Genomic DNA, 27,295 nt, shown 5'->3' on the forward strand with positions numbered 1-27,295 from the left:
CCGCCACGCCATGTCATATAAACTCACCAGAGAAGATGTCACATGGGGTGTTGAGGAGTCCGCAGCCATTCGAGCTGCTGGTAATCCCAACCCAGCGGTACTTCGTGCTCTGTTGGATTACCATAAACGAAAAATTCGCGAACTAGCAGGCTGCTCTCCCAATGCGAATATTAGTGGCAGCAACATGGGCACCTACGAATCTCCGCTCACCGCTGCCATTCGCGTTAATTCAGCAGACAATGTTCGGATGCTTCTGGCCTGTGGTGCAGACCCCACAGGCATCCATATTTGGGATTTATCTGACTACTCTGCAAGGTTTATGCGTGGCCGAGACGCCAAAGTCGACATCTCAAGCTTTGGTCCGTGCCCCTCACGACTGCATATCCTAAAAGTCGCAGAGAGTAAGGGAATCACCGACCAGATACAGCCGTTAACACAAGCTGAACTGGAGGAGCGGCGCACCAGCTTTCCACGATTTTGGACTGAGCCCAATGTCCCAGGCCAGAGACTAAGAATGAATAAAGGCAACACGGCTCTGGAGGTGGCTGCTGGCCTAGGCTTTGAGGAGATCTTCGCGCTAGTTCGTGAAGCGGGGGCAGACGAGTCTGCCTGGATCAGCGCTTCCAGCCACTTCGATGATACTAAGCCATCGTCACTAAGCATCACATCTCCTATCCATGAGGCCATCGAAAACGGTCAACACGCTATGCTTGAACGACTACTCAATGAATATCATTATTCTCCAAATTATCGGGCAATGGTAGCTCCTACAATTGCATTTCCGCCCCTTTCTTTTGCACTAGGGCGATGTGATCCAAATGATCCTAATATTCGGGCCTGTATCAAACATCTTCTTGCGCATCCGGATATCGACTTGAATCTTCGCACTCCCATCTTCGAAATTCATCCACTTCATTTAGCAGTTGCTCGCCATGACCTTGAACTCCTATCGTTTCTTCCCATGCCACTATCTAGCGCAGGTATGACGGCCTTAGGTCATACGTTGCTTCATATCGCCTCGCTCCCACTTACCTCAATGTCTATGAACCGAGAAGTTCCTGATGCCGTGCGAAGTGTTCATTGCGCCCGCACCCTGGATTCGAGGTGGCTTCCGCATTCACAACCCAGCCCGCTGCACTTGAAAACAACAAATAAAATTGCTAGCGAGGTGCCATTTCCTCCTATTAATCCACCAACACCATTGACTCCTACTGAGCAGGATGCACAACTCAGCATCCTTCGCGTGCTTGCCGATGCGGGGATCGATGTACGGGCCCAGGATGTGGATGGAAATACTGCATTGCACTATCTTGCTACTGCCTTGAATGGCGATCCCAGAGCTATGAAGCTATTACGGGAGATGGAAGGAGGCGAGGAGGTCTACAACAATTGTAAAAATCGGGAGGACCTGACGCCCCGTACCCTGTGGGAAGCTTGCAACGAAGCATGACACCGGCAACAGATGTACATATTCAGAAGCACATCGGTAGTTACAGTTCTCAGGTACTTTGTGACTTTGGTTGTTCAACAAATGAACCCAACAGCAGAACACACAATGGGTCTCATCGCATTTCCCTTCATCTTGTGTATTTTTTTCAATATTAAACCTGCTATTAAAGGTTTCGTTACTCTATACGGATAAAATTTTAACTACTACAAGAAAAAATACTAGAATGCTCAGAATTAAATTCTTCTTTCTTTGGTGCCAATATCATACTTTTTGTAAATTTGATCAATGGAATCATCCGTCATAGTGGTTGTGCGAATATCTTCATGAAATTCGCTGGTGACGGTATCATGTGACAGATGTGTTTTAATCTCGGACATCAGATACTTTTTCAACTCTTTATAGTGAGACTTCCACAATAGGGCCCTTGTAGACGTGCCGAGCGCGCACAATGTAATATATAATAGCAAGGAAGGCGCTGCCTCCAATTGCCAGAACACTCCAGTTCATTGTCTCCACTGTTGGGTCCATTGTGCTTGGCCAGAAGCTGAAAAAGATAACTATGCTGATGTAGATTATCGCATACCCGTTGATAGCGGTACCAATGAGGCCAGGGCAATGGAAAGGCCCCCAGACAAGCTTTGCGCCCGGGACGTTGATAATATCATCCTCATTGTCATTATATCGGGAGATGTCGCCACGGACTCGGCGGTAAAATAGCAGGATCGAGACCATGAGGTAGGAAAGGTAAATACCTGCTACTGCCATGGACACAATGTCTTCCATGGCAGTATGCGAACCAATGTTAATCAGGGAAAGCAAAGTAGCGACAGTCACTGTAAGGAGGATGGCGAAAATAGGCAACTGTCTTGTTGAAGAAATCTGGAAGAATAAATGTTAGATCATGCAAGGCATTTAATGAATAGAGAAGTGTTTACCTGACTCCACCATCGCCACCCAGGAACTCCCCTATCTCGAGAGAAAGACCAAAGCTGCCGAGACGCCGCGGCCAGTAGACCCATGAGCGAGCAGACATAAATTGTGATAACGATGGCACACATAGCCAACGAACCTGGCACTGAGTTTGTGGCTTCCATGAAGATACCCATGAAGTTATATCCAGTGATGCTCCCTAGCTTACCACCGAGATCGGAGTCGGTGCAGAACATCATAACAAGTATCATGCCAAAGCCGAGGGAGCCGTTGATTCCGACGCTGATCATAAGAGCATTGGGAATGACGGTGGAGGCATTTGCGACCTCTTCGGACATCTGTTCGCGGGGCTTGTTAGCTACAAGCGTATAAAGGCAAAGGGAACTCCAAGCTAACTGACATGCACTGCGGCATCACCTCCACCAAAGGCAAAGGCACAGGCGGTCATACCAACGAACCAGGATAGTCCCTGTGTGGCAAAGCCTCCTCCGTTCTGAAAAGATAGAAACACCTGCTCCTTCGTGTTATGATCTGCCATATAGACGAGGGGGATAATGATGCCGAAAAAGCCAAGAATATGGACAACTAAAAGGACCGCCTCAAGGCGGGGCAGCAAGTTGCCACCGAGCAAGTTAATTGTCAATGCTAGAATTAGTGAGCCCCAGATAATCAATGTACCCTGCCAAGGTAGAGCATTGTACAAGTTGTTTCCTAGGATCGCAGCACCCTGGATCATCTTTCCTGTTAAAAACGCGCAGGCAGCGAAGGCACTCTGCCAACCGAGAACGGCAAACCATCCTATGAGGCCAAATGTCAGCAATTTCAGTATGGGCGGGAGGCCAAATCATACCTGTAACGAAACTCAGAAACTTCTGGAGTTTGGCCGGGGCAAGCATGGCAGCCCAGTGGTATTGGCCTCCTGCAGTAGGCGCCCTATTTGACAATTAGCTCTGGTTCTTTAACCTTGATAAAGCGAGAATGAGAAACATACATGGAGGCTAATTCCGACAACACCATGAAATTGGCAAAACAGCCAACCCACCCGAAGAGGTAGGCATATATCGCACCACCGGAGCCGCCACTGAAATCTGGTTAGAGAATGTTGCAAAACGGCAGGTCATGTGTGAACAAACTTTGTGAGAGGGCCTGTGAAAGTACTATGCGACTGATTAACGATGGACTGGTTGAAAATTTGGAATTGGGCCGACTTACCCAAGTAGACCTTCCCAAGTACCCAGAATAGTACAGCTGAAACCAAGGATCGATAAGATGCCGAAGTTGCGCTGGTTAGGTGGAGGTGTTAATATTCTGGCAACGTGAAATTTCTGGGCTTGAAGAATGTATTGCATACCTTGAGGACTGGCTTCTTTCCCATCCGTTGGAGATGCGCATTATCACGCTCCCGCATCAGAGAGTTCTCCTCTCCCCCGCTTCCACCCCTGCTGGTGACGGAAGTATTGCTCTTCAATTCATAGGTCACCATGGCTTCTCTCTTCTGGCTTTTTTCAGGAGTAGAATAAAGAGTGAAATGTTAACACCGGGATAAATACAAGGGATGCCACTAAGTTAAAAGTACAATCACAGGTCGGAGAAAGCCCACCGGGCAAGTATCGGAATCCGAGAAGGGGATTCAACTTGAAACTACATGGATGTGTGTTACATTGACTAGCATTGGATATACGCAAGTGGATAGCGCTGATGCATATGATTGTTGCAATTTCATGCCAAGGCTCGGTCCGCCGCCCCCAAGGAGGCTTAGGACTTTGTGGGAATGTCGATCGTGCCGATCAGACGCGGGAAGTCAGGAAGCGCACCATACCCAATTAAACTACGCCACAGTGGTTTGATGTGGGCCTTATAAAGATGGTGGCTACTCATAGGGCAACAATTAATTGCCTAAAGCGAGGGGCCGGAAGTCGTAACTCGTAGCAAATCCTTCGAGTAAAGCCCGTTGACAGGGGAGAGAAGAAAGGGGGTTGAGCGTAATAGGACTTTTGATACTACTATTTCGTCCTTCAATGATTGTTATGAAAAAAAAAAGCCGCCGGAACAAGAGACAATGAAAACGAAATATCTATAGATAATAGACAAAACACATATGGAACACATATAGAGATGGCATGGGAAAGTAACAAGCGTCAGATGAGATAGGGGACCAGGAGCCATCATAACAACGTTTTTCCGGAACAATTCCTTTATATCTATCTATCGTATTTGCGCTAAGAAGGGAATTTGCAATTTACATCCTAGTCACTCTGTTCTGGGCACTGGAAACTGAACCAGGAAGCACACAGCGATATAACAAAAGCACAATGCATATACTGTCAGCCTGACCATAGTCTTTAATAATTTTCTTTCTCTCTTTTTCTCTTTTCAGGTAACCCGTTACATATTTTGACTCAATGGGGACACGATTTAAAGGCGACACCAAAGACCCAGCGGTTAATGTGAGTGACTGGGTCCTTTTGGTCACCATCATTTTTAGCGTTTCTGCTCGACTAGGAACCAAAATTCGACTATTCAAAAAGCTTACCACGGATGATTTTCTGATCATTGCGTCTCTGATCTTTGGCATCGGGCAGAGTATTGTTGTTTCACTGGCAGTTGGGTCCGGTTATGGGAAGCATTATAAGGATGTCTCCGATGCCGAGATGGAACAGCTGATGAAAGTATGAATCTTCTGATTTCATGTGTCTTCTGATTTCTCGTGATTTTGTTTGATTTTTTAGAACTAAAGCTAATCTGTTCATTGCCAGAACCTCTTCGCGGCGTCCCTTCTATATCTCTTAAGCCTCATGTTCTCGAAACTATCTCTGGTGGTATTTATCCGAAGTCTTACACCATCAGCCAAAGATAAATGGCTTGCCAGAGGCGTCGAGGTCATTCTATATGTATGGGCAGTTGTTGCAATCTTAGGGACCGCATTCCAATGCTCTCTGCCCCGTACCTGGGACTTCCAGAACGGCCAATGCTTCAACCTGGTAAGTATCTTCTTTCTTCCCTATCATTTCCTACGCCCTGAATTAGGATAACACTGATGGAATTGGACTGGAATTATTCAGTTAGCTTGGCGCTACTTTATAGCTATCTCTATCATCGTTACCGATCTCTTGATTGTCACACAGGCAATGATCCTGATATCTAGCGTCCAAACGACCCTAGGCCGACGCCTGGTCTTTGCGGGTATCTTCCTGCCTCGTCTATTGTGAGTGATATGGCTCTTCGAAGTGCTCTCTTAATCTCCTCTGCATGGTCCCAAATCCCAAACTAATCCTCTTTCCCCTGATAGTGTGACGATCGCTACGATTGTGGAGCTCGCCTTCCTCAAAAAAGGCACGAAGACCAAGGACCCGACGTTTGAGATGTGCGAGATCACCATTTTTGAAGTGATCATTCAGTGCCTGAGTATTGTGACGGCCTGCTGGGGACAGCTCAGCCCTTTCTTGTCTTGGATGCGATCGAACGGACTCAGGCTCGATGGTGTGCAAGACCCGACCTCTTCGAGCTACAAGATGCGCTCACAATCACAGGGGTCCAAGTCTCGGGACCGCAAGATCAAATTAGAGAGTCATGAGAGCTTCCCTTTGCCAATGCGACGAGATCGAATCTTGGTCACCCAGGACTGGGAGGTCGACAGCCAATCGAGCCAGGCAGACATGATTGCGGAGTCGCAGATACACCCCCAGGCTAGGAGTATTATCAAGTAATTGTGCGGTCAACTCAGCTAGTGGCTATGTATTTACACTGGACGCGATATGCGATATTCTTCGATGCCATTCTTGGATTGGACAAACTACTTGGTCGGATTGAGTTGACAAATGCAAAGTTTTCCACATGCCCACAAGTCAATAGCTTCCGGTATAGCATACTCTTAGATCTAGGCCGACTTATTTTCCAAGTCTTTCTGCATTCAATGTTCCCTTATAAGGCTTTGTAGATGTTTGTACATGCATATTCACTCGAGTTCCCGTCTGATCAATCAATCAATTCAAGTTCAATTCCCTTATTGCAGTTTAACTAGTTGTGTACGACTATGTAGGCGCTTTATCCAGCTGAATAGCTCGAAACAAAATACCGAGTTAGAAGCACACAGTGCATCCTAGAAATATAAGGCGGCTGATTTGTAAAGAGCGTGGAATTAGCCTATTCCTACTCCGTACATCTAGTAAATACACACAAACCCGAAACCCGCATAAGAAATATATAATGAAGGTAGTGGAGTGCACTTTCTATCTTCCATCCTCTCTAGGCTTCTACGCGACTTATTTTTTGGGTCAAAGGTCTCGGCCTGGAACCTCGCCTAGTGTTGGGGGATGTATGAGGCACCTCACAAGGGGGTTAGACCGCATGTGACAGATCCTAGAATAGCTCCCCGCTCTCTTCCCTTCCCGCTCTCCTCTTCTCTCTGTCTTTTTCGTGCCATTTATAGGAATCCAATGCTGTTTTCTCCATACGGTAGTCGTCCACAGGTGCGTATCAGGATGGCAGAATAATAATATCAAGAAACAGGTGCTCTAATACTCCTTAGCGGCAAATAATTGACCAACGATAAATGACCAAAATAAATCGGGCACTTACAGGACGCGTTCTCACCGGATCGTACTTCTAAGTACATTGGAGCACAATGCCCAATCTCAAAACTCCATATAACATGCCTACCCAGAAGACTTACACACTCCCAGGAACATATAAGTCCCTACTACTCTTAGACTACATCTAGGAAATTACTACTCGTTGCTATTCGCTGAAAGCACATCTTAACAAATACGTTTCTTTGCCGCCCTGATCATTAACATTTCTCTCATCGAAATTGGCTGCTCTGAATTCTTATCATCAACTCCGAACGGTTATTTATATTTAACTAATCTCATCTAAAATGAGGGATCCCCACTGCGAATCTTGCCCGCCTCTAAAGCTATTACAGTGGCATCAAGGTTTGTTCACGTCAAACATACGTAAAAGCGAGCTTGCTAACAGGGAAGGTGATGATTGGAAGTCAAGCGAAGCCTATCCTGATGATTTTCTGACCACACACGAACCCGAAGATCTTGCGCCAGTGTCAAAAAACACCCGGGTTTGTGTCATGTGAGTGAATTGTTTTTTGTAAATTATGTTCACTTTGCTGATGTCAACAGAATCGCAAGCGCAAGCAAAATTCGTACTTGTGACCGATGTCGCCAGGCATTGATTCGACATTTTCGGATGAGGGAATCATGGTGGTCTGACCACTACAAAAGGTCCAATGGATATTTTGGCTGTGAAACAACTCGCCATGCAGGAATGGTGACCGGAATCAGTAAGTATATGTACCTATAAGATCTAATGAGGTATTAACTAGGACAGATACATGGGCATATTTCGAAGTCAAGCAACTTTTTAAAAATAGGAACTACGAGTGGAACTCACTCAATGTGTTTACACGATGGGTGGCGTTGACTAAACAAACCTTCGTTCTCATTTTCGACCCGAATTTTCCTGTCGAAAAAGAAATTATGAAAGGAGTCTTGAATCTCAATCTCAGCCTTCTAGACGATCCGTACTGGGTTTATCCAATTCTTTTGGACCGCGTGGCCCACCTTCAAGAATCGGCCGTGTGGTTGATTCGCCATCAAGTAAGGGTGATTGAGAAACGGATTGATGTCACTCCAGAAAATGCGTCGAGTCAATATTTTAGGGAGCTCCACGATATTGCTCGCCATGCCATCCATGTCAACGAAACTCTCGATGTTGCGGTACAATCTATCGAGTCTATTCAAATGCACCATGCCAACTTGGTGGCTTCAACAACATATGATCCAGATCCTACGGTCGGCCAAGACCTTCGCGCAGAATTAGAGTTCTTTCGGGTGTTTATTGCGAATCTGCGCCATCGATCAATCTCAAATGACAAGCGATTGCAAAATGAAATCCAGTCCGCGTTTGGTATTACCGCCAAGCGTAACGCTGAAACCTCTGTTGAGATTGGCCGTGCTGCACGGATGGACAGCGCGGCCATGAAGACAATTGCTTTAGTTACATTGATATTTTTGCCGCCCACTTTTATATCTTCTGTCTTTAGCATGTCTTTCTTTCACATCGACGATAACAATGCTTGGGGCTTGTCAAACGAGTTCTGGGTCTATTGGGTCTTTGCAGTCCCGATAACTGTTGTCACTGTCATTGTCTGGCAGCGCTGGCAGCACTGGCATAATTCAACCCTGGGTCCTGGCTACATGAAACCAGACAGCGGAGGAAATTCTCTAGATGGGTCAAAATTGGCTACTTTGAAGCTAGTGGATGAAAATCGGGTGTAAAGGAATTTATGGCTATTTCTATGATAAGATATGGTCACATTCATAGATATCCTCTTACCGCAGATTAGAAAGTTCACAACAGAGAAACATCGGGATATTTTTGGCATTCAAGAAACACAGCCATGGTCTAGGACTTTTCGCATCTCCCAAGTGGACAAATCCCAAGCCGGCGGTTTTGACCACTATAGACCCTTCTGCTAGCGCACATGCAGATGCGCGCCTCTACGGGGATTAGGGGTTTCTACAGACTAGGTCTGGCACTTCAGAATGGTTCAACATTTTATGTTGGTGAAGGACAACCAAGGACGGATGGTAGCTGATTTTCTGATCCATTAAAAGGTAGAAATACATAATTTTGAACAGCTTCATAATGATAAGACGGAACATATTTCCATCCACAAAAAACAACAAATGTGCAAACTTCACGTATATACGTACATCGGAATTAATTAAGAGCTAGCCTCAAGCTCCTTCAGAATGTCATCGGCAGCCTTCTCAGCAATCATGTAAGTAGACACAGCGGTGAAAGTACCGGGAATCTTGGGGTAGACTGAAGCATCGACGACACGAAGACCAGAGACACCGCGGACGCGGAATTTCGAGTCCAAGACAGCCCTCGGGTCATGGTCAGCACCAATAGCGCAAGTGCAGGAAGCATGGTGGCCCCAAGCGCCATCCTTAACGTAATCCTTGATATCCTCCTCAGACTGGACGTCAGCGCCGGGAAGAACCTCGGTAATGTTGACGATCTGGCGCTTGAACGCGTCACGGGCGAGCTCGACCGCTTCATAAAGAGCAGTGAGATCAGCCTCGTAATCGCCCACACCGGTGTCGAAGTAGTTGAAGGTAATCTTGGGCATGTCAAGGGGATCAGCAGACTGGAGAGCGACGGTACCGGCAGAATTGCGGGGGTGAGCCTTGAGGATTGCCCAGGTAAACCAGTTGTGTTCGTCAGTGGCGTTGATACTGTAGTCAGGGAAGTAACCACGGAAATTAACGGGGCCACTGAATTGGAAAATGTCGAAGTCATCGCCGGCCGTCGAGCTTTTATATAACATGGTGGCGGTGGAACCGGAGGATGAGTAGATACCGCGATCACTAAGGTTCGAAGGAGACTCCCAGTCACTGATACAAGGGTCGTCCTGGTCATGAATGCTGAAGGTGCACTTGTCCAAGCAGGAGAAATCCTTCTCAACCTTACCCTGGACGGAAATCTCATAGTGGTCCTGTAAGTTGGTTCCCACCCCGGGGAGATCCTTGATGACCTTGATACCGAACTTCTTTAGTTCCTCTGCGGGTCCGATACCACTCAGCTTGAGGATCTGCGGAGAGTTATATACTCCGCCGGCAACAATAACTTCTCGACAAGCAGTGGCGGAGCCGGGGGTTCCTGGAAGAGCCGATTTTGACATAGGGCTAGCTTTATAGAGATACTCACCCTCGAGGAACTCGACACCGGTGGCGCGGGGTAGAGCTCCATTCTCGGGCTCGTTAAAGGTCACCTTGGTGACATAGGTGTTCATGCGGACATCAAGAGGGTACTTCTTAGATCCATCGTCATTCTTAGCATCGCGCACAGCGATAATAAACTCGCGGGCACCATTCCGGTGAGCATCATTGGTGGAGATAGGGACCTGGTAGTAGCCGGGGTCGGTGTCCCGAGTCTTGGTATCGGCATTGGCATCGCCAAGCAGCAGAGTATCAAGGCTCATAGGGTGATCAGTGAAGTTACCGAGCGCAAACGCACCACCAGTGAGCATACTCGTCAGCTGAGGATCATCCAAGACAATGCTAAGTGGTGCAGTTTCGGTCGACAACCAGCCGTCGTAACCGTGGCCATTAGCTGTGGATTCAGGAAGCGCATAACCGTTCTTCTCTAGCTTCGTGAAGTATTTGCGCATAATGTCGGGTGTCCAAGAGTTATCGCCGGTGATGGTCTCAATGTATTCGAAGTCAGACTGATGGGGGTAGACTGCGATCAAGGAATTGTGGGCAGTGCAGCCACCGAGGCTACCTGTACGAGGGTAGAGGATACCCTTCAAGGTTGAGCCCTTGGGAGGGTTCAGGCCGGTGTATATACCGCCATCAGGTGTCTCATAGCTAGCCTTCCAATCACGAGCCTGACGCTCCTCATCTTCGTAGTGATGAACGAAGAAGTTCCACGCAAGCTTCGCGTCCTCGGAGGCTCTGGCAGAATAGGCAGGGATGGTATAGTTATATTTTTCACCCTGATCATCGCCGGCCTCGAGGAGCAGTGTCTTGTGGCCGGCCAAAGCGAGGCGGGCGGCCAGGGGACCACCACCAGCACCAGAACCGACAACGACGTATTCATAACCGGTGATGTGCACGGCCTCAGCCAAACCGGACGTGGCAACCAGCAGGCCAAAGATGTAAGAAAGAATCATGTCAACAAAGAATGATTAGGAGTGAATTAGCCTTCGAAAAGGGGAGACATTCCTGCTTTTATGGATATTTTTTCCTGAACAACGGAATTGCTCGCATAGTTCTCCATTTTTACCAAAGCTGTTGAAAACTTGACATGCCGTAGCCGCCACTAGCTCATGGCGATCTACCTGCAGATAGCCAAGCCTACTTGCCATCTCCACTTAAATACCAGAGTCACATCTTTCGTGGATATCGAGTGTCAACTCATTATAGCTATAGATAAAGATTATTCTTCTCCAAGTTATCTCCATACGTAGCAGTGAAGCTATATTATTTAGCATGCCTCTTATTCTACGCTACATTTTGTCTCTACACAACGATAAAAGATGAATAAAAAAACATACAACAGTGAGGATTCGCTGGTGGTCACCCACCCAACTACTAACTCACCGGCGTGTGGCTTAAGTACGGCTGAGCGGACGGGAAGCCCTGTTTTCCACACCCTATGGTCGTATGTACCAGGATCAGCATAGAAGAGAACAATATATCAAAACTATTCAGAATCCATTGATTGCTAGCGTCGCAGGAATGTGAGTGCACTATATACAGGGTGAGAATCGAGGGGAGTAGCCCTATATTATGTATATGTTAGATTCCAGCATTTACTACTAGTAAGTAAGGGTGAAGAATGTGAACATAATTTATCCCTAGATTATACTTAACTAGACTTCCGCAGAGCCCACAAAGCCCAACCCGGACCCACCGATAGGCTATAGGCCTGAGGTAGAATCCCACTGCGGGTTAATGGGCCCCCAAATAGACCCCAAACAGTACAAATATACCGAGAATTCAGAAGTTGAACCCCTTTGTAGGGTTTTTAAAATTACCCTTCATTTTACTCCCGTTTGTAAGCCTTATCCTAAAGGTAATATGCTATTAATTTGAAAGGTTTAGAATCAATTACTAGGTGTCTTCCTATATCAAGTTTATAAATATAACAATTCCCTTTATAAATCACAGCAGTTCACTTAAAAAGTAGTAGTACTCCTAGTTATACAAACCCAAGATATATATTCTACCGAAATATTAAGATTAATGGTATATCGACTTCTATCAGTTAGATTTTATTCAAAATTCAAATATATACTTACGTAGCTAATATAATCCTAGATTCTAAATTGGAACGTTATATAGTGGAAATTACAGAGGCCGCCTAGGATGGGCTTTAATGGGGGCCTTATGGGCCGCCACTGATGGGCTGTGGGTTGCCAACGGTCGGGTTTCGAAGGTAGGGCCCATTTATGGGCTTTGCGGAAGTCTAAACTTAGCGTATTTCGTAAGAGGGCGACGCACCCACCTAAAACGCGTCCAGAAATTAGCACTTTATCACTTCAACTACCCACTATGCCACCAATTCGCTCCTAAAGCTTTAGAAATTCAATGGAGCAAGAGGCTAGGATCAAGAAATCTGTTCAATTTGTGAAGTAGCGCGCCGTTTTATTATACCTGATGCTATATTACGCCGGGCTGTTCAACAACGCGCGATTTCTCGCACCAACCATAAATTGACGGAGATTGAAGAAGAATCTCTTCAATAGATTATCTCTACATGTTCGTGTAGAGGGGCCCCCCGGCCTACTACTGTACGAGAAATAGCGAATCTTTTAGAAAAGCGCAGAACTACCCCGGTTCTTTCGATCGGCTACAATTGGGTTACAAACTTTATTAGAAGGCGTCCTCCGTCCTCCTCTCTCCTCTCGGTCCTCCAAATGATATAAGTACGAGCGCGCGAAATCTAATGATCCTAAAACCATTCGAGAGTGGTTCGATCTTATCGAAAAGACAATCATTCAATCTAGAATCGATCCCAACAATATTGGTTTCGCAATAGGATTAATTGCAACTAAAAAGGTTTTATAAGGAGTGAATACTACGGTCGGCGCTCATTTTTACAACTAGAATATGGGGACCAGTGGGATTGGCGCCGAAATTGACCGCATCTGAGCAGCTCTGCCTTTACGCCCGTAACTTTGGACGTCCAGCCGCCAGGGAAACTGCGAATAGCATGCAGAGTTCAGTCGGGTATATCGAGCTATAGAGGGAGATGGTATAGTGATGCGCAATTCTTTAATTTAATCTTTTACTTTTGCGTTTTTTATATTGTGAATTGTGTAGAATTTGGGAATAGGAAGCCCCTTCCTTGATAATATACAACCAAGGAAAGCATTCTATCACTGCCTGGAATAAGGAGATCCTAGCATGGTACTGAAATGGAAAATGCGAGTACCGCAGGACTCGTGATACTGAAAACCTATAGAGGGGTTTATGTCCGGTCTAACTCAGATATATTGACGCTGAAGATTATGCTAGAAAGACCGAGAGCGGCGATAAATCATAAAACAGTCGCCCTAGGTCCCTTCTCCAACTCTTCGAGATCCCCACTCAAGTTTTATACCTTATGGCCATACATATACACCTTTCTCAGTAACACTATTCGGATCGCCATTCAGATAGCTTGGCTTCGCTCTTCAGTTCTCCATTTCATGAACTATTGTCCGCCGCTATTGATAAGGTTGCTAAAGATGCTATCTTTCCGATTCCGCAGAACTGTAGGCTTGTCCATCTCTACCACCTTTCCCCGATCTAGACCGATAATCAAATCGTAACTCAAAAGAGTGTGGACACGATGTGCAACCGTAAGCACTGTACATGCACGAAAGGGATCCTGTTGCAAAAGGCCTTGCACCCGCGCGTCAGTTTTCGTGTCAACGCTGCTGGTGCCTTCATCAATCAACAAGATCCTAGCGTTGCTTGCTTGTATTTTCAACATTGCACGAGCAAATTGTAGCAGTTGTTGCTCGCCTCGGGATAGCGATAGAGTGTCGTTTATCTCGGCATCTAGCCCGCCTCTTTCGAGTAGTACGCCGTCCCAGATCCCAACTCGGTCGAGAGCCGCGATGATTTCTCCATCTGGGAGGATTCCGGTGGGATCTAGATTGAATCTGACTGTACAGCCAACCATGATAAATGGCTTTTGGGAGACAGTGACAAGTCTTTCGCGGACTATATCAGGAGAGACAGTAGTGAGGTCAATGTTGTCGATAACAATTGACCCGCGGATCAGGGTGAGCATGCCCAATACTGATGATAGTAAAGAGCTCTTTCCACTGATTTATTGCGCGGTGGAAGGTTAGCATGGACTAGTAATCCTAACGTTGAATATGATTCTGAAGGCGATGATGCTTACCTCCCAGTACGCCCGTAGATACCGATTTTCTGACCAGGCAAAACTTTGAGGGAGACATTGCTTAGTACTGCTACTCCATCACTTTTCGTGGTTTGTTAATAATGTGAACAAAATGTGGTGATGGTTTTGTACATGCTATCAAGTACGTACTTGTATTGTGCAGTCATGTCCGAGAGCTCAATAGCTCCCTGACTTGGCCAGTCGATGGGAACTTCTACCCGCTCAGTTGAAACTTCACGTGGTACTTGAAGTTCAAAATCTTTGACGCGCAAAATTGAGCCAAGGGATATCTCCAACTGTGTCCAACCCGATATGAGAGATGAAAGACTACCATTGAAAGCTTCGCGAAGAAAAGTCAGCTGGGTAATTATATACTGGTCATGATCTTCAAGGGGCAGTATCGGCAAAGGCAAGTTCCATAAGGAATACATACCAAGAATGCTGTTGAGCGATACTCCAAGCAATCCGACACTCGTTGTATGCCTCAAAGACACTACTAAGCTGACGACGATGACTGCTTCGGCAGCGACGATGAGGTCTAGGACCAAAGTGAGCCAGCGCTGAATACAATGAAGCATATAATACGTGCGCTGGGTAGCATCCAGCAATTTTGAATTAGCAATTCGAAAATCTGCCTCCCAGCCAAATGCCTGAATTGTAGAAAGACCCTCGATAGTGTCATGAAGATGGGAGTACAACGGATTTCTGCTTTCCAGGTCCAGTAAACGAAGTTGTCGCGATGTTTTCAGATAGAAATGCTGTAAGAGAAAGAGGGCGATGATCAGGAATGGCACGGATATTGCCATGTACTTCGATCCGGTTGCAATTAGGGCAGCATTAGCAATGGACGAAAAGAGATCTATATCCATCAGCCATAGGATCAACGATTAGCAAGCGATAGTAGTTAGAAAATATTCCCAGAGGTTGAGTAGGATGGCCGGGGTCTTACTTGAGACAGTGATTAAGATGCCAACAGGCAAATCGCTTTCTATCAAGGTCATATCCTGGCTGAATCGGTTTAGTATTGACCCGATGTCAACAGTATTTAGAAATTGAGGGGTTGCCCTTGAGGTGTCAGCAGTTGACTGATGTGGGAGAAAAGAGAATTGAATGTACATTATGACAGTCTTCAGCACGACATAATGAAGCCGACGCGCTGTTGAGGGTGAGATCAAAATAAGGATAGCCCTGTCATGTTGTTAGGAGTGAGCCCTCATGTATTATCAGACAGGGCGCTTTACCAGACATAACCACCATTGCCGACAGTGTTGCAAATGGCAAGGAAGAAATACACCGAGACATAGAGCGCTTTTTGGTCTCCACCACGATCAGCCCATCGCTTAAGCCAAATCTCTAGTAGAAAGCTGATGTTAGTGATATCGGGAGTGGCACAAGTGAAAGTCCACGTACGACTATACGTGCTAGAAAAGACATTCATTGTCACGAAAAAGACAAATATCACAGCGTTGGTCCACCCAACGTAGCGCAGATAATACGCATAAACAGCAGAGTCCCCGGCTGCCCTCCTAAGATCGTCGACCTTATCCGCCTTGGAGATCAAGACAGCTTTATCTTCTATCGCCAATTCCGGGAATTCTTTCGACTGCTCTGCTTCGACAGCGTCAGACCTTATTTCTTGATAGGCATTCCCTACGCAGGGCTCTTCCTGACCAAGACGCCCATCTGAAAGGAAATAAGTTCGATCTGCACGAGGCAGCTGCTCCACTACTAGGTTGTTAGCCCATAATAGGGGACAAAACAAACCTTGGAGGGGGTCCTACTCTCATGTGTCACTAGAACAATGGTCGATTTTATTTTTCGGAGCAGTCCATCAACACCCAAAAGACGCTCTATGATAGTACCCTTTGTTTTCCGGTCCAATGCACTGAATATGTCATCTAACAGCAAAAGTTTCTTGCGAAGATATACCGCTCGAGCAAGAGTGATCCGATGCATTTGACCACCGCTCGGTATATGGCCAGATCCGTTTCCAATTCGCGTAGAGTCTCCCTCGCGAAGGAGAGCCAGGTCCGAATTGAGGTCACATGCGTGAAGAACAGACTCGTACCACTTTTGATCAATTGCGCCCTCCCTTATTGGAGCGGCTAAGAAGGATCCACAGATTATATCACGGATGGTGCCGCTTGGGACCCATGGTGTTTGAGCGCAAAAAGCCGGTTGTCGAATGGTCATTGCCATCGATCCTGTCTCACAAATTGTTTGGCCAAGTATTGCCCGAAGCAGCGTCGATTTTCCTGACCCAACTGGCCCTTGTATGATGACCAGTGCTCCGAGAGGGACTTCTAAATCAACATCTCTCAAGACAACTTTTGCTGATGAGGATGGGCGAATGCTGAGGTTTTTCATCGAGATGACAGGTGTTTGGAAGTCGGTTATGTCTGGTGGGCCCTTGAAAGACATGTGTTCCATTTCAGCGATGTGCGAAGATGCAGCAACTTCCGTTTCTCTCGTGCGATAAAGGCCATCCGTTGTGTGTTGAGGACTGGTTTCCAGTAAAAGAAATGCTTGTATTCTATCAAAGGATCCCGACGAAGCCGCTATGGAAGGAATCGCACTTAATAGCTTCGAGGCCGGGTTAGTCAAAAGAGTTATAATGGACAGACTACTGAACGCCTTGGTAGCATCCAGCCCCTTTCCTTGAGCAGCATAAACGGCGAAGGCCAAAGCTGGAGCTAATGCCCAAGGCAGATTCTGGATCATGTTCTTCCAGACCACACTCCATCGGTACGTGGCCATTTGATGGGTTTCTTCGGTCCTTTTTCTCTGTACAAGCCGAACAAAGGTTTGAGATAAGCCAGTCGCTTTGACAGTTTGGATACCCTCCAGTAGTGAGCGGGTGATTGATATACGTTGCTGGACGGCATCCACCCATACTTTCTGATGTCCCCCTAGATGCTTCGAGATATAGATACTTCCGCCACTAGAGACTATTATCAACTTTTAGCAAATAGTTTCCATATGTGAATCGAAACTGGAATTCTTACTGAGAACGATTATTAATGGCATCAGGCAAACCCACCCTAACTGGAGCGCGAGTAGCGCAATGCCAATGCCCACTTCAATCGTCCGCGCCCAGAATTCATTTAAAGTAATTAGACTGGCAATTATCCGGTCAACATCGGTAGTCATTAGAGTCACTGTGGCAGAACGATCCTCTAGAGTGCCATCGGGGATTTGTAAGGCATGGTCGTAGATCATTGATGAGGCTGCCCCTCGAAACATTGTCACCAACCGATACAACATCTGGTCGTATATGAGCGTTGAGAGGGCCATTCCCAAATATATTAGAAGTGTAGCGCCGATGAGGCCGTAACCGAGATTGCTCGCGCTATGTGAATTATTAAGCCAGTTGAGAACGGATGCGATCAAGAAGGGTTGTGAGAAGGTAAATCCGATCAAGAATATGCGTGGAAGTGCCATCAAAGCAAGTGGACCTTTGAACGCTCGGGCCATCTGCCATGGGAACTCGAAGCGGCGCTCGGGATGCCGGCGTAGAGCCCAAGCTCTCAATGCCTTCCGGGCCGTTTCCGCGGACTCCAGGGGTTTGTCTAGACGGTCAAGATCTTCGGTAGTAAGCAAGGATCGAAAGCCCGTGGAAAAAAGGTGGTTCAGCCACCACATGAACGATCGATTGACAATTCCACTAGTCGACTCGGGTGGAAGGTTTTGATAAGAACCTATGAGGTGCTTTTGCTTCCCCAAGCTCTCGAAAAGCACCATTGCTGTTTTCGCAGCGACACTTGCGGTGAACAGAATAGAAACACGGAGATCTCTGTGAGATAACCACAAACTTCTTGTCTGTACAATATCGAAGAGCAACGTGAAGAGAAGGTAGATGGCGAGGAGCGATGACGGTCTAACCGATCGTTCATCTTCCACCCACGACAAGACCACAATTTGCATCGCCACTACCAAGTTAATTGCGCTCGACGCGACGGAGAATTTCGCAGTTGGTCGAACTTTCTTTGCCCAGCTGATCAGCAGGGCGAGTTGAATCGCAGCGAAAACGAAGGCAGCTATCTGAGGTAAAATCGACATTACCTCGTGTTTGACTCTGTGAGTAGTGATGTAAATGTGCTTACCGACTTTGTCAATCTCATTTTGTGAGGTTGAGTGCGCGCATCTCTCTTAGCCAGAATTCGCAATCGAAAGGGACACACGAGGAGAAATGCGACCGCGGGAACGAGGCCAAGTATGGCTTGTTCGAACAATAGCGTAAAATCAAAGCCATCCCGGCACGCGCTGTCTACTACAGGACCGAAACTGTTATCAGCCTGGAGTGAGCACTCTGATGGCATGATTTCGTGGTGTACTCTTTTTTCGCTCAAACTTGTTATTTGGCGGGATGGAGATAAGGGTAGAATTGGTCCTTATTCTCGAGACGGTGGTCAAATACCACTAGCACCAATTATAAACTGATTTGTAAGTTAATTAAACTAGTTAACTAGTTAGTTAACTAGTCAGTTACCTGGTAAAACCTCCGGACTTGGAACTAACGAACCCCTATATCGTCTTTTCCCCCCAAAATGTAATACAAGAATAGTGCTTTATCCTAGAGAACCCGGAACGCCGAGGATCATTATGTGGCTAGTGATGCTTGCTTCTCTTGGCTCTTGGCATGCTTGAAACACGAGCATGACATACATGCATCAATAGCGGCGAAAATACATTTCTTATCGAAGGATCACCACTGGAATATGTAGGTCAGAAAATTCCTACTACACTCATGACATTTGCCGAGAAAGGAAAGACGCCCAAAGGACCCTTCATGTTTCGAGTCTATAACACGTAATACTGTTAGTCCTTAGGAACGACGCTAACGATCCTCAATGGCCACGAGGGCACGATAAAGCGTCGTATTCAGTTTAATCGTATTAGAAATCAACCCGTTGCCAGCTAAATCAGCCACTTCTAAGCCACCAGGCCAATTGATAGCCTAGACTCGAATTGTAACATTTCCCCATATCAACAATGATACAGATTCTACGATGGTAATAGTAGCTTATCGATTGCAGATGCGGGATTTTGACTCAACTGCCGCTTTATTTTGATTTTGATTGATACGGAATTCACTGACGATAATAAACGAAGAGAAAAGAAGATATATGCCAGATCTACGAAAATGGACGGGCAAGATTTTTCCCATTTTGAAATCACTAACGACGCAAGTTGTAAACCTAGACCAAAAAAATACTACTAGAGAGGAATATACATAGTGTTTGATATAGGAAAATAGGATGTATAAATTCGCGGTCTATAGTCAATGCTGCAAGGGAACCGCGTTGACCAAGAAGGACCGATGCTTCACGTCGCGTTCCTGGGCTGTCATAGATCGAACTCGCTTTTGACCCATTGGAGATTTCTACCAAATCATTTCGGCTTGTTACCCAAAATCACGCTCTAATATCATGGCTGTGGGCTTCACGATAGCCATAAACTTCCGTATAGTCCATTATTGCGCCCTATACATGATGTTAGTAATGCTTAGTTCGAAGCACTTCGGGGTTTGAAAAATAGGAAGCTCTTACCTTGCTCGCACAAACGTAAGGAATACCTGTCCCGTCCGTCTGGAATCGGCTTCCATCCTTCTCTGTTCTTGGGCATTAAAGAGTCATATTACTAGAGCATTCAAACGCTTGCCTTAGATAATCAAAAAAATGACCTGTATGCTCGTAGGTAAGTTGTCGCTCTGCTTCCTCTTTCATCACGGAATAATCATCTATCTAAATCCCCATTGCCAACTTATTATACTCTCGGCGAATGACACCGAGGCAATGAATCTGATGGAACGTTGAGATGCCATGTATCTCTCCAGTCTCCTTTCATACTCCTCGTTCTAGACCGTATTTGGCGCCGTTTTCGACGTAGATATATCCCCGTCCGTCCTACTTTATCAGCGAATTGCTAATAAGCACGGAATTTTAGTACAACCTACGGGTAAGAGCTTAACTAAACCGGTCCCGCAGAGGCCGTTAAATTTCGCGCAAAGCAATTTTTAATACAGCATTGTCTCAAGCAAGTAATAGCCAGCATTTTTGATATAACTGACCGCCTCCGGACCCCGACCGTCTTGGCCCACATATGACCCACATAGAGCCTCACCCTCTACTTTAGGCTTCGATCCACCTTCCAATCGACTCTCTCCCACCCCCACACACAGCACTCATCCAACGCAGCTCGAATGACATCCTCATTGCTCTGGTTCCGCAAGGGCACCGACCCTGGAACTATTATCACCCTTGATAAACCCCTCTCTTCCCGCTGGGAAATTCTTGAGAAGCTGAATGAGTATGACGATCAGGTATGACCCCTCTTATCCTATTACAGGATCCTCAAAAATCCGAATGAGCATAACTCGTAGACCACCGTGGAGCAAAATAAGGCATACGGCTTCCGTTCTTTCGCCTCGGCTAAATTCCTATGCTGTGATCCTCAACGACGTGCAATGAAAGCCTTTATGCGAGTCTACATTCAAGTTCCCCATCGAACAACTGAAATGGATGATGCGGACACCAGAGGCCAACAAGCCACGTCATGGACCCCGCATAAATTAGCTTCCTTGCTCGATCTAACTGAAAAAGGCTCAAATATCACACCAAAGCTCCTCGGATACAAGTCCGGTACTCAGGATCGCTCAGGGCTAGTTCCGGGTGGGTTTATTATATGGCTTGTTTGGGAAATTGTTCCGGGGCTACGCCTTGGCGATAGGGACGGCGCTGGTTCATTTTGGTGTCTTGAAAGCTATGAAAGAGAGCAAGTCCGTGTATCTTTCCTTAACGCTCTTTTGTAAGTTCGATATTCCTTGTCTCTCCATCACTGAATCTAATTAGTATTAATGTTTTAGCAAGCTGAAGGAGTATGGGTGGTACCCGAGCGTGAGTAGGGCAAGAAGTCTAGTTTGGCACCGAGAGACTCAAACACTGTATGCGAACCGCCTTATCTTAGCTTACTCACTTACTGATTCAATATAGATACTTTATCGGTGGCTTCAGCGAGACCATGGATGTTGAACCCAGACATTTGGCTGAGCCTGCCCAACGGATCGCGACTTTTGAGCTTGCCTTACCGGACGTTCCGGTCAGATGGAAAGACTGGGATAAGGATACTTCACGCTGGAAATGGTAGCTAAGGAGCATGTGGAATATTCCGTTCAGCCTCACATTGATCTTTGCTTTGCTACGCTAGGAAATAATACAATCATGTAATTGATAGACGTGAAGTTCCTCGTTGCTCTTCAGTTTTAAGAAATATTTCCTACATATATATAGACTGATGTGTGTGGGTATCCCACAATATAAGTGTTGTGGGTATGGTGTATCTATTCTATGCTTCCTATATAGATACCTTTGGTCTACAAATTTAGATTTTGCCTCAAAAGCCCTTGCAGCTCTTCAACATTCGCTCTCAGTCCCCCACTTAGCCCACCTTCCATTGCCGCGCCAGCGCTGACATTTTTTCTGAACAGCGAATCTATAATGCTATCGTTGGAGCCTTGGACGCGTTCTATGATATTGTTAGTTACAATCAGTATATGACAAACATGGAGGTCACATACCGATATCATTTTCAATAGCATCCAGCGCATCAAGCAATATTTGCACGGCGTTCAAAATCCGCACGCACCCATCGTTTGTTAAAGGCAGGTCACCCAGTCGCAGGTCCCACGGTAGCTCAGCTCGGGATGATGTTGACGACGGGTCTGGAAGTATGGCTAACAGCTGACGTAGATCGTAGAACACTGTGTCGTATATGTTCACTAGGGACATGTAGCAGGGTAAAATCATCAGGAGGGTGGGTGTATCCACGAGATCATCGCTATCGGGGCTAGGGCTGGGAAATTCGGTTCGCGTCCATTTTTGTCGAGACACAATTTCACGTAACCACTGTGCGAGATAGGTTGCTCCGCCGATTGGGTAGTCATATATACTGCTGCTGTGTTTTGAATCGATCTTTGCTACGCGGTACCGGTGGAGATCACTTGTGTAGTTCGTCATTGCGACGAGGATTGAAGAGAACCCTCGGACTTGAGTGGATTGAATTTGGTCCGAGGGACTCAGATTTTCGGGGACTATGCTCCTTGTGTTTGGTATGTTGAGTTCTTCTGCTGTGTGGTTTGTGTCGGCTTGGTTAAAGTATGTTTGGTCTGAGGAGTTGCTCGATTTTGTATGCTCAAGCTCTAGGCTCAACGACTCGGGCGAAAACCACCATGGTGCCTTTTGAATAGGGAATGACATATGAACGGGCATGACCATATTGTCTCCCGGGGTATGGGATAACAGCTCCGCTAGCATCGGATCCAGCGCTCGATCGGCCAGGTTGTGCTGGTTGGTGATGGAATCGACACCAGTGATCGGCGGCAAAGGATTGTCCCGCAACGCGGGAAACCTGGGAAATTCCAATGGCGGCGTCGATGCGTTTGATCCCGGTAAGGAGGTGTGGGGAATATCTTCCATCCTGTCGAACTTCTTGGGCTGCCGCCCACTGGGAGCTCGCCGACTGAAAACACAAGGCATTCGGGCGCGCGTGCACCGTTGACACGCGTGCGAGCAGTCATCATCAGATACTGGCACGCACCGCAGTTTCTGCAGTCGACATCGGTCGCACGATGTGCGGTATGACTGCACAGATGTGGGAGCGACTGGCATCTTGGCTAGATGTTCGGTACGGCTACTCAAGCTCATGAGGCCACTTCTTGACTACTCTGATTGTCTTTCAGGTGTGATGGAGCAAAATGTGGTCTGACGACTTGGCAAAAATTGGCATTGACTGAAAACCTAGAATTGTTGGCGTCAGTGGAGCAGACCTGGCCAATGTCTATATATACACGTTACGATTAAGTGGATTCAACTAAAGAAAAACTCAGGATTCAGGATCCTTCGTGTTGCCAGCGCTATCTTACCCAACACGCCAAGTCCGCTAACCAACTAGTACAATGATAATATATACTATATTTTACAAGAGTTGGAAATGTATATGGGCTTTGGAAGGAATCTCATTTCTTTCGTTGATTATAAGATAAATCGCCATAAATCGCCATATTAACCATATATTGAGTATTTGATTACTTTCAGGCCCTTAATATCAGGCCGAGTGGTGTATGGAACATTCATCATGGTACTGAAGAATCATTGATCCTTCGGAAAATTAGGGCAAAATACTCAAGCGCCAACAAATACGAAGTGGGGGCATGGTACTTCCGTATCCCCATGCAAAGAATACGCTAATTTACTTCCCGGGGGGCCGTCTGCCCGGTGGCTATCAAGTAATTCCGAAGCGAGGATTTTTGCTGGGCTGAATGTCCCTTTTGGAAGTTGACCACAACCTTAGAACGCCAGATAGAAAGTGGGCCTGGCATCCCACCACTGGGTAGCGCTGGACCGAGGGCCAGGAAGCTCAACTCCATGACTAATTCCAGCATTGCTCAAGTACCGTCGTAATCCTTCTGACTGGGGGCCAATTTCGCTGCAGGTGAGATCACACGTCAGATGGGTTACACTGACTTGTTCTAAGCCTTGTCCGAAGAAAGTCTCTCACTGTGTAGAGATGGGGCGGTTGGGAAAGCCCCTGAACCACCTTAACACGCAATTGATACCGTATCTGATGCATCGAATGTCGCAAGGGCAGAAGAGCCTCCGGTTATGCACTATGCATTATGTATTTAATGCAGCCAGAAAATCGCTGTGCTAACACCCCGGCAATCTCACTCATGCAGACTCATAGACTCTTGTGGTGCAACAATGCCTGGGCGCCGCCGTCGGGTTTCCGGGGGGCGAGAAATCTGACAGCACACCGCATTATTCCGACAGGCAAAGTAAAGTAGCTCAAATTCTATCAGTGATGCCTATTTACCCTACCCCACGTGGGAATATTTAACCATCTACATGTGTGGTATTTGCAACAAGAAGGCTTGGCACATGATTGCAACGGCCAGGGACCATTGTCATGCATACCATGTGCCGACTGTGCGCCACATGTAAGGTGGCCTGAATGGGGGCATTGGAAGAATGCGGAGCAAGGAAATTACGAAGTTGATTAATTACCTATCTGGGTAGGTAGGCCCTAGCAAGAGACGCACTAGAACAACAACTAGAAGGGCTAGTAAGATTGAATCTAAGATATGGAATTGAAATTAGATGAGAGGAAAAGGAAAAACGGAGAAAAAAAAAAAAACTAGCAAGGGCCCCGGTGAAGCCGATAGATACTAGAAGGATCTCGGGGATATATACTCCGGACTATGCCAAAATATTGCCCGTTCACCCGGCGAGAGCGAGTGCATGGGGTATCATTGGTTATGAAGGACCTCAGAAACCTTACCTGACATAAAAAGGAGCGGAATAATGCGAGGTGCTAGTACTAAATTTCGAGCAACTTTGGACATGGAAATCAAACAGACAACACCAAATTGAATAGTAGTGATATTGTGTAGAGCCTTGAAAACATGGGGGCGGAATGATTCCGAAAGGGTAATTCAAAATTCCACATCCGAGCTTATGACTACTTTCGTAGGAGCCCTGGAGCCAGTAGGCTTCGGGGGTTAATAATTTGGAGATAGAGTCTTATTAATATTGGACGAATTTTCAGCGCCCCTGGTATTTTGCCAACCGCGTGGCTGCAGAACGCCAGGATTAACATAGTCTAGCCTTATCTATAAATATCCAGCAGAAGCCTCACAGTTTGACTGTTGTCCGACTCCGTAGCCATTCTCCGTACCGATAGAAGAAAATCGGCACGGGAGCAAATGCCAGTGCCAGGAATCCTAGCAGTGTGTTACCCCATCCGTAGTTGAGCGCCGCATACATATGAGACCCGGCCAGCGGCAAGAAGGCCCCGAACATCGAGCGGAGGAGAATATTAGCCCCCAATGCAGATGCTGCCGCTTCTGACCCGAAGAGATCTACTAGGTAGAGCTGAGATGGCATGATCACGAAGAAGGACCCAAACCCGACAATGGACGTCCCAAAGATCGGAGCCATCCAATGCACCTTGTAATATGCCGTCCAACCGTAAATAAACAGCCCAAGTCCAATTACTGGTGGGAACCACATCATCAGGACCAGCCGGTACTCGGGCTTAGGTACCTGGACATTGTCCGCCGCCATTTTCGCCTTCAAGATGCGGTCACTAAGGATTCCGAAGACGACCAGCCCCACCAGCTCGCCAATACCAAGGCCGAGGTAGGCCAGACCAGAAGTGCCGGTGGTGAATCCGTACTGGCCTTCGAAGACCATGCTGAAGGTAGCAAAGAGGAGGTATAGAAGGCCGAAGATGAGAGCCACATAGATGGACATGCCAAGCACGATCGGTGAGAATATCAAAAGTTTGGTAGGGCGTACGAGGGCGGCGACAATGATCTGCTGGTTCGTGAGGCCGCGATCAAGTTTAGATCGGAGGTGAGGGTTGCCGGTTGTGCGTCGCAAGCGCGCAGCCTTCCGTTCCAACAGAGTGTTAGGATGCGTTTCGCGCATGAAGATGAGTGTCCCGATACCCGCTGCTCCTCCCTGTTATAGTGTTAGTGTTGTCGACACCACTCGAGAAAACGACCACTTACGACGATTGCGACCACCCAGAAGGTCCATCGCCAGCCCTTTCCTTGGGCAACGAAGCCCCCAATCACCGGTCCCAAAACCTATATGGGTCAGCATAGTTCAATTCAGTGGGTTGAAGTTATATTACCGGTCCTAGAAGGGGACCTAGGCCAAACAAGGCCGCTGCCGCACCGCGTTTCTCGATCGGGATAACATCGGCAATTGTTCCACCACCAAGGGAAAGTGGCGCCGCTCCCGCGCAACCAGATATGAACCGGAAGACCAGAAATTGGGCCGTAGTTTGACTCAGGGCGCAAGCGATAACGAAAATGACGAAGATGGTATTGAATGTATGGTATACGATGAGGCGCCCGTACATCTCGGAGAGCGAAGAGATGACAAGGGGGCCCAATGCAAATCCTAGCAGATAGATACTGACGGCGAGTGTTGCCAGGGTCATGTCGGTAATCTCCAAGTCCCTAGACACACCTGCCATCGCCGGAGCGACCATGGTCGAGGCGATGTTGCTAGAACCTTGATTAGTACATGTGTTTGTTTTGTCTCTCCTAGGGGCCCACTTACACGACCATCGACAAGACAGCCACAATCACGACATGACCAAAACTCTTGGTGTTAGACCAGTTGAGGGGATTCTGGGGGTCATCGGGGCCGTCCCAGTCCACGACGTCGTCCTGTGGTTTACGCGACGGCAGCTTGACCGCCTCCTCATCTGTCTTCAAGTTGGCTTCAACCAAATTTTGTTCGGTCTCTTCATTGGTAGAGGGACTCATTCTGCAGGCTGTACTCAATGGTTGGATGAAGAGGAATCGTCGTCTATAGACTAGCTCTGTGCCTTTGTACTGACAGAGAATGCCCCCTGATCAGAACGGAGGTGGGCGATCTGTTTTCTCGGGGATCTATGTCCACGGATAGGTTGAGTGCAGATCGTTTCCTCCGCATCACAAAAGGCCGGGCCGACGGGCTTGAAGCCAGGACCAAGTTTCGGAGGGTTCATGGCTGCTCAAATTAGTTGATCTTGGCAATAAAAAAGCAAGAAACGGAGCGGATGAATAGACGGAGATTGTGGAGTCGTATATAGAATAAGAGGGAAGTGGATTCAAATGATGGAATAGTAGACGGAGGAATGGGTGTGCGGAGGAGAAGACGGAGGAACGCACGGACCTCAGGGGCAACAACTGCAAGTTCGTCCGGTTGGCCAGAAATTTTGTTGATCCATGGGTCTTCGGCGCATCACCCGCGCCTTACCGGATAGAGTTAGAGCTTGGCAGACGAGTGATCAGGCTAAGACGATCACCATCAGACAACCCGACTACATGGATGCCTCTCCATCTACCATCATTCTTCGTACTAATGTATGCTCATTGCCCCTAATATCTCTATCTATTGGTTCTGCCCTCTGCCCCTTTTGCCACCATCCCTGTGA

The 27,295-nt window shown here is 47.0% G+C and overlaps 9 protein-coding genes across 9 annotated transcripts, besides 2 other annotated features; 4 read left to right on the top strand and 5 right to left on the bottom strand.

The window, feature by feature from the left end:
• Positions 1 to 10: 10 nt before the first annotated feature.
• On the top strand, positions 11 to 1,450 carry N7479_009681 (uncharacterized protein; the record flags this gene model as incomplete). Its single annotated transcript, XM_057257374.1, has 1 exon — positions 11 to 1,450. One exon carries the CDS (start codon positions 11 to 13, stop codon positions 1,448 to 1,450), a length of 1,440 nt encoding a protein of 479 aa, XP_057104832.1.
• A 396-nt stretch (positions 1,451 to 1,846) lies between these two features.
• Positions 1,847 to 3,863, bottom strand: N7479_009682 (uncharacterized protein; the record flags this gene model as incomplete). The annotated part of the gene is made up of 8 exons (XM_057257375.1): positions 1,847 to 2,329; positions 2,386 to 2,718; positions 2,781 to 3,178; positions 3,231 to 3,313; positions 3,372 to 3,461; positions 3,514 to 3,537; positions 3,593 to 3,663; positions 3,732 to 3,863. The coding sequence occupies 8 exons, from the start codon at positions 3,861 to 3,863 to the stop codon at positions 1,847 to 1,849; spliced, it is 1,614 nt and encodes a 537-aa protein (XP_057104833.1).
• Positions 3,864 to 4,782: 919 nt separating this feature from the next.
• N7479_009683 (uncharacterized protein) lies at positions 4,783 to 6,087 on the top strand (the record flags this gene model as incomplete). Its single annotated transcript, XM_057257376.1, has 4 exons — positions 4,783 to 5,049; positions 5,137 to 5,361; positions 5,443 to 5,585; positions 5,670 to 6,087. 4 exons carry the CDS (start codon positions 4,783 to 4,785, stop codon positions 6,085 to 6,087), a joined length of 1,053 nt encoding a protein of 350 aa, XP_057104834.1.
• A 1,271-nt stretch (positions 6,088 to 7,358) lies between these two features.
• Positions 7,359 to 8,673, top strand: N7479_009684 (uncharacterized protein; the record flags this gene model as incomplete). The annotated part of the gene is made up of 3 exons (XM_057257377.1): positions 7,359 to 7,465; positions 7,516 to 7,676; positions 7,724 to 8,673. Coding segments are annotated over 3 exons (1,218 nt in total), but the record flags the coding sequence as incomplete, so codon positions are not given.
• Positions 8,674 to 9,122: 449 nt separating this feature from the next.
• N7479_009685 (GMC family oxidoreductase) lies at positions 9,123 to 11,078 on the bottom strand (the record flags this gene model as incomplete). The annotated part of the gene is made up of 1 exon (XM_057257378.1): positions 9,123 to 11,078. One exon carries the CDS (start codon positions 11,076 to 11,078, stop codon positions 9,123 to 9,125), a length of 1,956 nt encoding a protein of 651 aa, XP_057104836.1.
• Positions 11,079 to 11,409: 331 nt separating this feature from the next.
• Positions 11,410 to 11,427: a sequence feature (Protein overlapping with rRNA (N7479_009686, KAJ5951273.1) was converted to a misc_feature.).
• Positions 11,428 to 11,508: 81 nt separating this feature from the next.
• Positions 11,509 to 11,688: a sequence feature (Protein overlapping with rRNA (N7479_009686, KAJ5951273.1) was converted to a misc_feature.).
• A 1,918-nt stretch (positions 11,689 to 13,606) lies between these two features.
• Positions 13,607 to 18,624, bottom strand: N7479_009687 (P-loop containing nucleoside triphosphate hydrolase protein; the record flags this gene model as incomplete). Its single annotated transcript, XM_057257380.1, has 11 exons — positions 13,607 to 14,225; positions 14,306 to 14,386; positions 14,456 to 14,645; positions 14,739 to 15,164; positions 15,255 to 15,370; positions 15,422 to 15,493; positions 15,547 to 15,658; positions 15,716 to 16,030; positions 16,087 to 17,253; positions 17,311 to 18,346; positions 18,409 to 18,624. 11 exons carry the CDS (start codon positions 18,622 to 18,624, stop codon positions 13,607 to 13,609), a joined length of 4,350 nt encoding a protein of 1,449 aa, XP_057104838.1.
• Positions 18,625 to 20,420: 1,796 nt separating this feature from the next.
• Positions 20,421 to 21,451, top strand: N7479_009688 (uncharacterized protein; the record flags this gene model as incomplete). The annotated part of the gene is made up of 4 exons (XM_057257381.1): positions 20,421 to 20,627; positions 20,688 to 21,112; positions 21,171 to 21,248; positions 21,298 to 21,451. Coding segments are annotated over 4 exons (864 nt in total), but the record flags the coding sequence as incomplete, so codon positions are not given.
• Positions 21,452 to 21,873: 422 nt separating this feature from the next.
• On the bottom strand, positions 21,874 to 22,971 carry N7479_009689 (Zn(II)2Cys6 transcription factor domain-containing protein; the record flags this gene model as incomplete). The annotated part of the gene is made up of 1 exon (XM_057257382.1): positions 21,874 to 22,971. The coding sequence occupies one exon, from the start codon at positions 22,969 to 22,971 to the stop codon at positions 21,874 to 21,876; it is 1,098 nt and encodes a 365-aa protein (XP_057104840.1).
• Positions 22,972 to 24,993: 2,022 nt separating this feature from the next.
• Positions 24,994 to 26,642, bottom strand: N7479_009690 (MFS transporter; the record flags this gene model as incomplete). The annotated part of the gene is made up of 4 exons (XM_057257383.1): positions 24,994 to 25,824; positions 25,875 to 25,952; positions 26,000 to 26,378; positions 26,434 to 26,642. 4 exons carry the CDS (start codon positions 26,640 to 26,642, stop codon positions 24,994 to 24,996), a joined length of 1,497 nt encoding a protein of 498 aa, XP_057104841.1.
• Between the last annotated feature and the right edge of the window lie 653 nt (positions 26,643 to 27,295).

Source organism: Penicillium vulpinum, assembly GCF_028829585.1.
Source record: "Penicillium vulpinum strain IBT 29486 chromosome Unknown utg000004l_segment0_segment0, whole genome shotgun sequence".
In the NCBI taxonomy this organism is placed as follows: Eukaryota; Fungi; Ascomycota; class Eurotiomycetes; order Eurotiales; family Aspergillaceae; genus Penicillium; species Penicillium vulpinum.